This window comes from Coenobita brevimanus, chromosome 98, assembly GCF_032717465.1.
Source record: "Coenobita brevimanus isolate Jiangsu-jjx chromosome 98, ASM3271746v2, whole genome shotgun sequence".
Taxonomy (NCBI): Eukaryota; Metazoa; Arthropoda; class Malacostraca; order Decapoda; family Coenobitidae; genus Coenobita; species Coenobita brevimanus.
The window spans coordinates 6139656-6152500 of record NC_137051.1 but is presented as its reverse complement, the minus strand read 5'-3'; the positions used below and the strand labels follow the sequence as shown (position 1 = coordinate 6152500).

The following is a 12845-nucleotide window of genomic DNA, read 5'->3' as shown; positions in this document are numbered from 1 at the left end:
ACTGGCACTAGTTCTCAATAATTACCATGCCAAGTGTACCGTACCTTAGAGTCACAATGAAACAAAAAAAGGGAGTTGAGGGCAATTGCTTTCTGTTCTTTTCTTTTTATTTTTTTTTATTTTACTTAAATGGCGTATAAAAAGGCTGCATTCATAAGCGGTCATAAGTACCTAAGCACGGCTGATTGAACCACCTTCAGGCCTTACACATTGGTTCAAAGAAGGCATGATTATGTTGCACTACTACTTTCGAGAAAATCGGAAATCGGCAGTTGAAAATGACCGCCCTTCCTACTAATACATGAGGCAGGAGGGGTACAGTAACGGGAACTGGATCACAAAAAAGGGTTTGGAGGATTATCAACAAATACCGATTGAAATGAGCTTTATTTCCTGTCACTCATCATTCAGTCTTTTAATATTTCTGGCTCCACCTTACCTACCAACGATCCACGAAAAAATCTGCTTCACAATGCTCGTGTGATGAAGACCATGCCGTCTACCGATAGTTTAAAAAAGGACTGCAACCTTTGCCATGCACATCTCTATATATACTTTAGTCTTCTGTTCCCATATTTACACAAAGCAAAACACGTGACGGAGGACAGACACAGACGTATGAAATATGAATTATAAGTGTGCATGCGGTACATATGTGTGGAGTATATATGCAGTATGTATATGAGTATGAAGTATATATATGGAGATCCACATGAAAGAGTTGTACCACTTTTTCCTACAACTTTTAGACGACGAGTACCCTTCTCCAACAAGCATAACAAAAGGTCATTTGGTATGTGAAGTGGAGACAAGAATTTCAAAGGCCTGCATGATGGGCGACTAGACTACTGGCCCATTCTACTGGCAACCATATGCTCATAGGTTTCCAACTTTTGTTAATTTCTAATCTTGTTTCTGGATATAGTATTAAATGCCAAGAAAATAAAATGTAAAAGAGAAAACATTACAATTAGATTTATATATATGAGGAGTACCTACACTGTTACTGTTCCTTTAATAAACTTCCCTTCAGGCATTTTCTTGTACAGCAGATTGTCAGAGGGAATGAGGGGGGGGGGGAGGACGCCACCTGCTCCTTTATCTTATTCTTTGACTTTCAGATGTAGAGAGTTAGTTATTCTGCTAATACGAATACTATATCACTAAAACAGGCCGGAATCTCTCTCTCTCTCTCTCTCTCTCTCTCTCCTACACTTTCTTCTCGTTTCTTCTCTCATTCACTTATCCATTCTCCTCCACTCGCTCTCCTTCACCTTCCATCTTTTATTCTTTCTCTCTCCCCTCCCAATCTCTTAACCGTTACCCTCTTCCTCTTATTCTCTCCCTTCCATTCTCTCCTCTTCACGGGCTCGCTTCTTCCCCCTCACTCCCTTTCTTATTCTCTCCCTCTTCACTTACTCCCCGTCTCCGGTTCACCTGTGTTTACTTATTCACATCTTGACTTCTTGAAACTGTAACTTCTTCGATCTTCTTGCATTAGTTAACTCCCCCCTCCCTCCCCCCATTTTCTCTCTCTCTCTCTCTCTCTCTCCCTCTCTCTCCATATATTTATACTAATTTATTATTATAAACATTATTATTATTAGTTATTATTATTATTATTATTATTATTATCATCATCATCATCATCATCATCATCATTACTATTGTTGCTATAAATATCAATAATTATAATAATTTTACTACTACTATTAACGTTATATTCCGTCTGCCCCCCCCCTCTCTCTCTCTCTCTCTCACTGACTCACTCGCTCATCAATTCCGAACACATAGGTCATGAGTCCTTCACACACTCTCCCCCACCTCCATCCTCCCCCCCTCCCCCCACCCACCTTCTCTCCACTTCTACCTCATTGATTACGTACCTTTAGCCTATCTGTCCCGAACCACGTCCACCTCTGTACTGGATATCTACATGGATGGAGGGTGGGAGCAGGAAATGACCTAAGCTGGCGAAGTACGAATCTGAAAGTGAAGCGAGAGGAATGTGTGAGAAAGTGGATGGGTTGTACTGACTGTGTATATGTGATTCAAGGACATTAACTCTCTCTCTCTCTCTCTCTCTGTCTCTCACCTATCCTGTGTCTCTCCTCACCTTCCTTTTTCTTTCCTCTTTCTTCTCTCCGTTCCTCATCGTCTCATTCCATGTCTTATGCATTCCCCTTGCCTTCACTCCTTCCCTCCCTCCTGTTTATGCCTCCCTCCCTCTATTTGTTTATGTATCTTCCTCCCTCCCTCTCTTCCTCTCTATCTGTTTATGTGTCTACCTCCCTCCCTCTCTTCTTTTACCTCTTCATGTATTTACCTCCCTTTCTTCCCCAACCCCCCTTTACCTTCCTTTCTGTCCCTACCTGCTATTCCTTTCTCTTCTTTCCACCTGTCTACTCATTTACAAGTTGTTCTCCATTCATCCATCATTTCTCATCGTTTACTGATTTCCATCTTGTTAATTGCTGCTTGTTTTGTGTTTCTGGCTAACTGTCCATTTCTTTCTTTCTTCTCTTTCTCTCTCCCTTCCTGCCTATTTACCTGTCTGTCAGTCTGTCTCTTTCATTCGTTCATTCATTCATTTCTGTCTGTCTGTCTGTCTCTGTCTGTCTGTCTGTCTCTCTCTCTCTCATTTTTCTTTCTTTCTCTCTCGTCCAATATTCCTCTGCACAGCACTTCTGATTCCAAGTCGCCTCGAAGGGTTGGAAAGTAAAGCGGCTCCGAAAATGCTGTCTCAAGGAAGCTAATCTCTGGGGCTGGAATGGCAGAAAGGGAAAGGAAGGGAGAGGGAGAGGAAAGAAGAGGATAAAGGAAAGAAAGCAGAGAGGGAGAGGAATGAAGAGGACGTGGGAGAGGATGCAGAGAGGGAGAGGGAAAAGGATGGAAGGGAGAGGGATAGGAATGAAATGGACAAGGGAGTGGAGGTAGAGAGGGAGAGAGAAAGGGATGAAAGGGGGAGGATGACGGCCGGGATTGAGAGAGTGAGAGGGAGAGGAATGAGAAAGGGACGGAAACAGAGGTGGACATGTTTAATAAAAGGGAACGGTGAAGATGAATAGTAGACAGCAAGATAATCAGATGAAGAGAAAATGGGGATGGGGTAAATATGCGTACACAGAAAGAGCCAACATAAGAATATATATAACAGAAGCCATGTTGACCTACAACGAGTTTTTATCTGATGTGGACGCAAGTGTGTGTGTGTGTGTGTGTGTGTGTGTGTGTGTGTGTGTGTGTGTGTGTGTGTGTGTGTGTGTATATATATATATATATATATATATAGATATATATATATATATATATATATATATATATATATTACACTTAAGAAGAATAAGGAGAGGGATGCAGAGACGTAAAGAGAGGAAGAAGAGGGGTGAACAGAAAGTGGATAAAACAGGGAAAGAAAAATAAGTGGAACTGGAGGGAGAAAGGCAGAAAGAAGGAGAGTAATGCTGAAAAGAAATGACAAAGGTTGAGGAAGGGGGAATACCGTTGAATAGAAAGGGTGAAGGGAGTTGGGAGGAAGAATAAACGCGAACAGGAATGGTGAGAGGGAGAAGGAGAGGGAGTGACAAAGAAGAAGGGGAATATGAAAGGAAAATAAGAGTAGGGAGAGGAGGAGAAAAAGTAAGAAAGGTTAGGGAGGAAAAATGAAAAAAAATGGAGTAACAGAAAAAGGGGAAAGACAGATGCGAAAGACACGGTTAAAATGAGTAGGGGAAGGAAAAGCAAAAGTAACAGTGGTGGAGGAAGATGAGACATAGAAAGTGAAAGATAAACTGCAAAGAGAAGGAGGTGAAGGGAGAAAGCATGAAGAGGAGGGAAAAGTTAAAAGCTTAAGAAGAAGGGAGAGTTGAAATGAATAGGAAGGTGAAATAATGAGAATAGAAACGAACCAACAGAACGAAATAGAACAAGGTAGAAAGGAACAGAAAAGAAAAAAAAATGGAAGAGAATAGAGCGACAGAACAAAAAAAACAAAAACAAAAACAGAGGAATAAAAAGTCTAGCGGAAGAGAACAAAATAGAGAAAAGACAGAATAAAAGACAAAGTAGAAGCGTACAGAAAGAACGAAGCTGAACAGAACACAGAACATGAGAATAAAGGTGAACACAAGAACACAGAACATGAGAATAAAGGTGAACATAAGAGAAGAAAATGAGGAGACGTAAATATTTCTAGAGATAGGGATGGGTGGGAGTTTCGAGGAAGAGCATTAGTGGTGAAGGTCTCTCTCTCTCTCTCTCTCTCTCTCTCTCCACAATACAACCCTGATTTCGCCACTTATCCTCATGTTACAGCTACCCACTTTCCCTCCTCCCCTCCCTCCCTATCTATCCTTCTATCTCTCCCTCTATCTAGCGCCACATCCATAATGCAAGAAGTTTGGGCTTCCATCCATTTGTTCCCTGTGTCTATCCATTCTGCGTGGAGAGAGAGAGAGAGAGAGAGAGAGAGAGAGAGAGAGAGAGAGAGAGAGAGAGAGAGAGAGAGAGAGAATCATCATCATCAACCTAATCCTTATCCTCCTACGCTCCTCCTCATCATCATCACCATAACCCTATTTCCTCTATTACAAATTGGGTAGGCAGGATTCAGGACCACAAGAGAGAAAAAACATACAGGCAGAACTACCATCAGAGTGTCCGCCGAAACCAGGGCACACCGCCATCGCCTCATCAATGCCTTCGAAATTCTTAAAACTACCTCATCCACTGCCACGTTAAAAATGGATTACAGTCCTAGTTTCCTGCATTTTGACACGTACCTTCTCCACCCACATCTCTCTATTATTATACATTTCCGTACTTCCTAATTTTAAAAGTTCGCTTTCTCACAGTCACTTAAAATGTCAGGTCATCAACTTGGCCTTCCACACCTCTCCTGCCTTTAGATCAATCACATATACCTGTTTTATCATCCTATAGTCGTATTACTGAGTCATTATTTTTCTCGATATTCTTCACTCTATCCAGTCTACCTAATTTAATCACATTCTCCAGTCTCAGTTTGTTCTGTATGAGACGGCATGGTGTGTAAAAATCGACACTGAGAACAATAATCGACATATCTAAGAGACATCAGAGTGGAGAAATCGACAAGGAATAAAAAAAAATATCGATAAGTACATAAAATCGACACAAGGTATAAAAATCAATAAGCGTGAAAATAGGGAGACGTAGAAAGAAAAACGGGATGGGGTACAACACGCACAGAAAAACTACGCAGCCCCACTCAACAAACACAACGAGACCTGCAGGTTCACAGCAAGCATAGGTATCACTGGCAGCTTTAAAACAATTCCCGAAACCATTGCACAGTTACCCCTAAGACAGTTTTTTGTAACGATTCGGTTATTGGGCAACGGTATCTCTTATAATCTCCTTCTCCTCCTCCTCCTCCTGGAAAAAGATTGTGGTTTTCTGTGGACTGGAGAAAAATGGCAAGGACTTCAACAATTGTCAGTGTGCTAAAACAGATATGATGTCCAAAAACTGACAGGTTCACAAACAGGCATGGAATGAAATATCTGACATGAGGTGTAATCTCCACTAAAGTGCAAATTGTACATGGGATGCAGGACTTGATATCGTGTGAAGACAACAACATACAGTAGGTGCAAAAGTCGGAACAGAGTGCAAAAACCAAATGCAAACACTGACACGAAGCTTAAAAATCGACACTGGGTGCAAACACTGACAAACGATGTATTAGTCAACATGGGGGACAAAAAATCGACATAGACAAAAATCGACATTGTACAAATCGACAGGGAGTACAAACATCAAAATTAAGCACAAAACTGACAAATGCAAAAATCGACATGTGAAGAGCCAAGAGAGTGCAAAAATCATGAAGGGAAAAATCGACATGAAGTGGAAGAATCAACATAGGATTGAAAAACTCGAAGGGCCTATGACAAAAAAAAAAAAAATTGTCATAGCCTGTTTCAGTTTGTCATATTTTTTTGTTCTGCACGCGTCGACATGGAGTGTAAAAATCACCAAGTCGACAATAAATCTTCGCCGAGAAAAGAAAAAAAAAAAAAAGAGGAAACAGTGCAGTCAGCGTCTCCAAAACTGGCGTGGCTCGAGAGAGAGAGAGAGAGAGAGAGAGAGAGAGAGAGAGAGAGAGAGAGAGAGAGAGAGAGATGCTGATAGTCCATTCCACAGCTGGGACTTGTCTTGCGAAATGAAGTAAGAGAAAAGAATGTGATGCTCTTTTCCCGGGATTGATTTGTAAGAGAGAATAAGTTGGTCATCATCATCATCATCATCATCATCATCAGTAGGTCACCACCATCACCATCCTCTTTTCCACCAACACTTGTGATAGTTCTTACGGAAACTGGAATTCTGAGTGACAGGTATGGACAATAAACTGTACAACGAGATGGAACAACACCAAAAAAATCTGGTCAATACAAAATTAATCCATTCCACAGCCGACTGGTGTTGTGGAAAAAAGTATTATGATTTTTGTCCTCGAATTTAGAAGTGGAATATTGTGGCTCTGGAAAATAAACAACAACGCAAACGAAATGCAAACGAGGTTGAAACTGATACTGCAGATGAAGTAGTTTATTGCTGTAGAAAAAGCTGATGTGCTGTAGGCTGTTTAAGGATTTACAATTTGCAGTCTATAATATTCTCTCTGTCTATCTGCAGTAAGACGCCTTAATCCTGTAAGGGATGGCCACAAGCAAATCGCCTCCATGTCTCCCTGTCCCCTGCCGCCATTACGCTACCCTCCCTCAAATTCACATTCCTCTCTCTCATATACCTCTCCACTCCATCCTTCCATCTCATCTTCTGTCTCCCCTTCCCTCTCCTCACATCTACCTCACTCACATACACTCTCTTCGTTAGTCTCTCACTTTGCATCCTCTCCACATGGCCAAACCGCCTCAATGTATTTTTCCTAACGATTTCTATCACATCCACATCGAAACTACAACGTTCCTTCACTTCCTCATTTGTCAGTCTGTCTCTCCATGTAACTCCAAATGCTCCTCTCAAATAACTCATTTCCACTGCTCTCACTCTTGACTTGTGTCCTTCCAACAAGGTCCAAGCTTCACTTCCATACGTTAGAGTTGGTATCACAATACCATCGTGCGGCGACTTTCTTACTTTCATGCCCACATCCCTACTTCTTATCACTGCAGGAGTAACAATGTCTAAATGTGTAGCTGTAGCTGTACCACACGGTGTTAAATATATATAAGAATCACCTGGACAGCACAAAAATCTGTCGAATAATTTACAAATCTGATCCATTTCGCAGAGGACGTGCGTGATAAAAAATGAAACATATTTTTCCGTTTCTGGGATTCATGAAAGAACTCAGTGTTATCGTGCACGGATTTTAAAAAAAGGACAATGTTTACAAGGAAAAGCGTAATACCCGCAGCTCCAAAAGTCAGGTAAAATATTAAAGTTCCCTTACTAAAAATTGTTTCCCCAGGGGAGCGGCGTTATGGAAAATGGAAGCAATCTGCGGTTATCTTCTGGGATTTATGAAAAATACGGTGAATCGGAACGTACAACTTCGTCACAAAGTGCACAGGAGAAGAAAAGTAAATATCTTATTCCTGGTGGTTTAGCAGATTCAGGCGCTCCAACCAGATGTGGGGCATAATGGTTTAAGTCAGAAGTAAGCAAAGATCACTCGCCTTAAATGTCTGATGAGTTGCCTGGCCCCGGGTCCCTACGCTCCTGATACGGCAATAAAGGATGAATGTGTAGAATAGAAAAAAAAAAATAAATAAAACACTTTCTCAGACAATGGACGCAACAAGGCTTTGGTTCTGGCTACCGTCAGGAGATTTTTTTTTTTTTAAGTACAGAAACAACCGTGACAGGTAAAGAGTGGAATTAAACGTGCACTGTACAGCATATGCTTGGCGGAAGACGGACTGTTACAATAATGATTATTTAATTTATGAAAAAAAAAAAATTGCTATTGCAGTCTTTAATAATAATATGCTGACCACACACACACACACACACACACACGGAAGTAATATAGAAATCGGGTGACAACACAAAAGTCAACCTTAAAAAAATCATACAGGAAGGGGATGCACGAAGCCTTTTTTTTTTTTATTTTTTTTTTTATTTTTTTTTTAGGACCGTATTTTTGTGTATTTTGAGAAGTTCCCTGGAATCTCTTATTCTTTCTTATATCGACCACCTTTGCATGTTGTGCCTTAATATTCTTGCAAGTTATCTTGACCCTTTTAATATGAGCACAATTTACATAAAGACGGTAAAGTCGTCTGAATATGGAACTCGGCTCCGCCTGCAAAATACATCGCCTGAAGAACCCATCCATTTTTCGTTCACATTATGTGATCATCGTGACCTCTAATAGCTACATGCAAAATTTCAGAATGACTGAAAAGCTCTAAAAAAAAGTGCTATAACCTTACTCTTTATGTAACAGATATGGAAACTTCGATTATATTGGTATGCGTTTCCAAATAATATACAGGACAATACAAGCGTGCCATATGGACTAACACAATGAGATGGTGTGAGAGACCCGTCAAGGAGCCTCCTAATTCCAACACAGTAGGAGTGGAAGACAATTCAACACAGATGAGGAAAGCATATGAAAAAGACTAAAGATGGAGGTAACAGTAGAAGGGGCGAGGACGTCCTGAAATAATCCAACATGCACGGCCGGTATTTTGTTTGTAAAGGGAGAGGAAGCGGAGAGAGAGAGAGAGAGAGAGAGAGAGAGAGAGAGAGAGAGAGAGAGAGAGAGAGAGAGAGAGAGAGAGAGAGAGAGAGAGAAACAACACAAACACTCACGCACACACACACACACACACACACACACACACACACACACACACACACACACACACACACACACACACACACACACACACACACTCACACAAGGGACCAATATCTCGCTATTAAATGAGGCTTCCTGACATCTCTTCCAGAACCAGTTTACCTATTGGCATGGCACATCGATAGTCTCTTGTATGTTTTTGTTTTGTTTTTTGTTTTTTGTGCTGCTACATTGAGGTTAGGAGGACACAAAGAATATATACGACAAAATTTGCGTGTAACGTGCAAAACAAACAGCCCACGTGTCCTCCTGGATGGACGAAAACACGACTCAATGGAAACATACGAACCGTGAGGAAGCAGGTGGCACGTTTTACGCACACACAACCAAAAAATTATCTTTACACTATCATTTCTTTGCGTTTTGAAACCATGGACGAGTTATTCTTCAGTCACTTTTCATTTATCTGTTTACTTGCTATTACTATCATCACCTCGTAAAGCATGGACTGGAGTGTACTGGTGTTGTGATGGGAAGAGGTAGACTGAGATGGTCTGGGCGTGTGAAGAGGATGGGGGATGACAACTGGGTGCAGTAAGTGAGAATCGTGAACGTTGGGGGTTTGGTTGCGAGAGACAGACCGAAAAAGACCTGGGACAAGGTTCTCACAGTGTCATCTCAGGGATAAGGGACTGATTATGGAGGCTGGCACAGATCGAGCAGCATGGAAAGCAGCCATTAGGTGATCAAGGCCGATGCACGCAAGCATCTTCCTTTATAAACGAAACGAAAAGTACAGTAAAATATATTATTATTCTGAACTATTTACTTTTGGAAGAAAACGCTGACAGTAGCAACGCTAACTTTGAAACCATCGATCATCTGCGTAAAGATATATTTTTTTTTATCAAGTGTACATTCAGAACACGTTAACCTCATTAGCCATAAAACGTCATCTATAGGTTATTCAGTTCAGGAAAACACTTCAGTAATGAACTGTTTATTAATGGCTATATCCAACCTGAGCAGTTCGAGAAGTCTCTCCAAAGCGAAATAAACTTTTTCTGCAGGTGGCAAAGATAAAATATATCGTCCTCGTGCCACAAGACTTAAAACTAACCTCCAGAATATTTACCAACGCAATCACAGCCCGTAAACCTCATCAACGGCACAATACACATGCAGAGCCTATTGTCTCACCTTCACACACATATTCCCGCTACACCCTGGCATGAATATTTGATCAAGTGTGACTACAAAACACCGAGAGTCCCTGACACAACAATGGCCTGAGTCGACAATGGTTCATATAAGGCCCGGGGACGTGCGGCCTGAACGGAGTTTCTGTCTGAATAAAATCGGTCAATTTGTGCCTTCCTTAATTTTATTTTTAATTTTTTTTTGGTGGTGGGGGGGGGCTTTTTCTTTTTTTACGTCCGGCTGCATCTCTTCAAGCGCCCTGTCCGTCTGTGTCTCGCTAACAATTTTCGGAAACGAGGTGCTTCACTCCTGTGGACTCCAGCAACCTAAGTGAAACCACACCACGCCACACCACACCATACCCCGAGGCTGGGCATTGACAGAAGGGCCCTGGCTCTCCCGCATCTCTTACTTTTATATTTATTAGTAATTTAAACGGTGTTGACCATCATTTCCATCGCACATTGCCCGTTTCCGAGGTACCGAACCTAACCTATTCGTACCTAACCAGTTCGATCCTAACCAGACGCACCCTAATCAAACCATACCAAGCCTAACTAAAGCAAAGCAAAGCCAACTTAATCTAACCGACCAAACTAAAGCTGACAAAACCTTACCAATTCTAACCTAAATTAATACTATCCTACAACCTGTTCCCCCCCCCCTCACCGCAAGGATAGCCTGGGTAATATTCAACGGAAGTTTCAAATATGCTGAAATTCATCTGCGACCACCTTCCATTAAAAAAAAAAAAAAAAAAAAAAAAACAGTAAGATGTATTGTATCGACTGGGAGAAGAAAATCCCCAAATTTCATATTGTACAAAATCACAAATTCACCATAATATCGTACGACAGAAATTGGAATAAAATGCGAGCTTCCTAATTCCCGGTCACAATAATAATAGTGATGGCGTTTTGTATTTATAGTGCTACAGATTTCCCTTGAATAATTCTAACTTGTCTGACGTTAAGGAAGTGGAATGCAAAAGTAGGTGATTTGTGGCTAAAATGACCGATGAGAGAAAAGCAGCTGGACAGGTAGACAGATAGGTAGCTTGGTAGGCAGGTTGATAAGTAGGTTGGTAAGTAGGTGAGTGGACAGGAAGGCAAGCAAGTAGGCAAACACGTAGGAAGGTAGGCAGGTGGATTGATAGGCAAGAAGGTAGACAGACAGGTATGCAGGTGGGTAAGTAGGTAGGTAGACGGATGGACAGGCTGATAAGTAGGCAGGTAGATAGGCAGGGAAATAGCTAGGTAGATAGGCAGGCAGACAGGTAGGTAGATGGGTAGGCAGATAGGTAGATAGATGGGTAGGCAGATAGGCAGGCAAGTAGGTAAGACAGGTTGGTTGGTAGGTAGGAAGAAAAGTAAGTTGACAGACAAGCTGGTAATTAGGTTGGTAAGCAGGCAGGAACACAGGCAGGTAAGTAGGTATGTAGACAGGTAGACAGACAAGAAAACATACAGGTAGGTACACAGCTCAGCAGGAAGGTAGGTAAGAAGACACGTAGATAAGCAGGTAGATAAATAAGCAGGTGCAACGATAGGTCGATAAATAGGTAAGTGGACGGACAGGGAGATGCATAGGTGGGCAGGTGGGTGGGGTACGTAAATGAATGGGCAGATAAGAAATAGTCTTGATAATGATAAACAGATGGACAAATAGATAAAGTTAACGGACAGAAAAGAGGTAAAATACTACCCACCTACTTTCTGGGTGTAGCGCAGGGTGAATAATGGAACTGGGAATTGTGTACTGTAAACAATGTCTACCCATGTACTGGTGGGGTATGTGGCCGTCCTATCGCCCAGCACTTACGACGTCAGCAGCCTTCTCCACGCGGACACATTGCCGCGCTGGACACATGGTTACAAATTCGAACCACTGAGTGTGAGACGTGAAGCCGAAGCAGCCGTCGCAGAGCCATTTGTCTGGCAACTGTGTGGAAGGGGAGGGGCCTGGGGTGAGGGATGAGAGATGCTTTTACTGAGGATTCGTACACATGAACAAGTTTAACTTCCAATTCAACTGCACAATACAATTTGGGGTTTGGATGTTTGCTTCATTCTAGTTGGGCGTGTTTCATCAGTTTGTATGACAAGATGGCGGGAAAACATCTCGGCTCTGATGAGGAGCTCATCCTCTATGCGCTATGTGCTGTGGCGATAAGAACAAAGGAGAAAAAGAGTAGGCGGTGGAGCAAACAGTGGTTACACATCATCAGGTCTGTTCGAGCAAATAATTCACTCTAAATGCACGCACCATGAAGCCGAGCATCCACACACCGGAACCCATGTGTTCAAATCATTTAGCGAGGTTGGACTGACAGCTAGATTTGTGTGTGTACTAACTCTTAAATTATTTTGTTTTGGCTAACGTGCCGGTGAAAGTCTGTATGGGTATGATTAATGTCCGTGCCATGCTGGTGCTTCATGTTTGCTGTACAAATTTTCCCTAAAATAATAACTGAACTGATGTGTAAGTGTTTGCACACGCCCACAGATTTAACTGTCATTCCTGTTGGAAAAACTGGATCGAGATGGCGTGAAGTGAGAAGGGGACTGGGATGCAGAGGAGAAGAAAATGTTGAAGGGGAGCAGGGGTGTGGATCAGAGGAGGATGGAAATGAGCAAGATGGCAAGAGTGGAGGATGGTAATTCCTATGCAATACGTATGTCAATAAAAGACCTCAGTAAACTCATTTACTCGTATAATGAAATATTCATTGTTCTCCGATGTCTGGAAGCCATATAATTAGGAGCTGTATATAATCACCTATATAAAATGCAAAGTCTTTTCAGGCTTAATCATTGAGATTAAT

At 41.8% G+C, this 12845-nt stretch overlaps 1 protein-coding gene across 1 annotated transcript in view; it reads right to left on the bottom strand.

The window, feature by feature from the left end:
• The window catches only part of LOC145414182 (semaphorin-1A-like), a 605630-nt gene extending 593740 nt beyond the window's left edge, over window positions 1–11890 (bottom strand). The window contains exon 1 of the mRNA XM_080283747.1: window positions 11843–11890. Within this exon, the coding sequence (XP_080139873.1) occupies window positions 11843–11890 (48 nt within the window). The remainder of the gene's footprint in view (window positions 1–11842) is intronic.
• Between the last annotated feature and the right edge of the window lie 955 nt (window positions 11891–12845).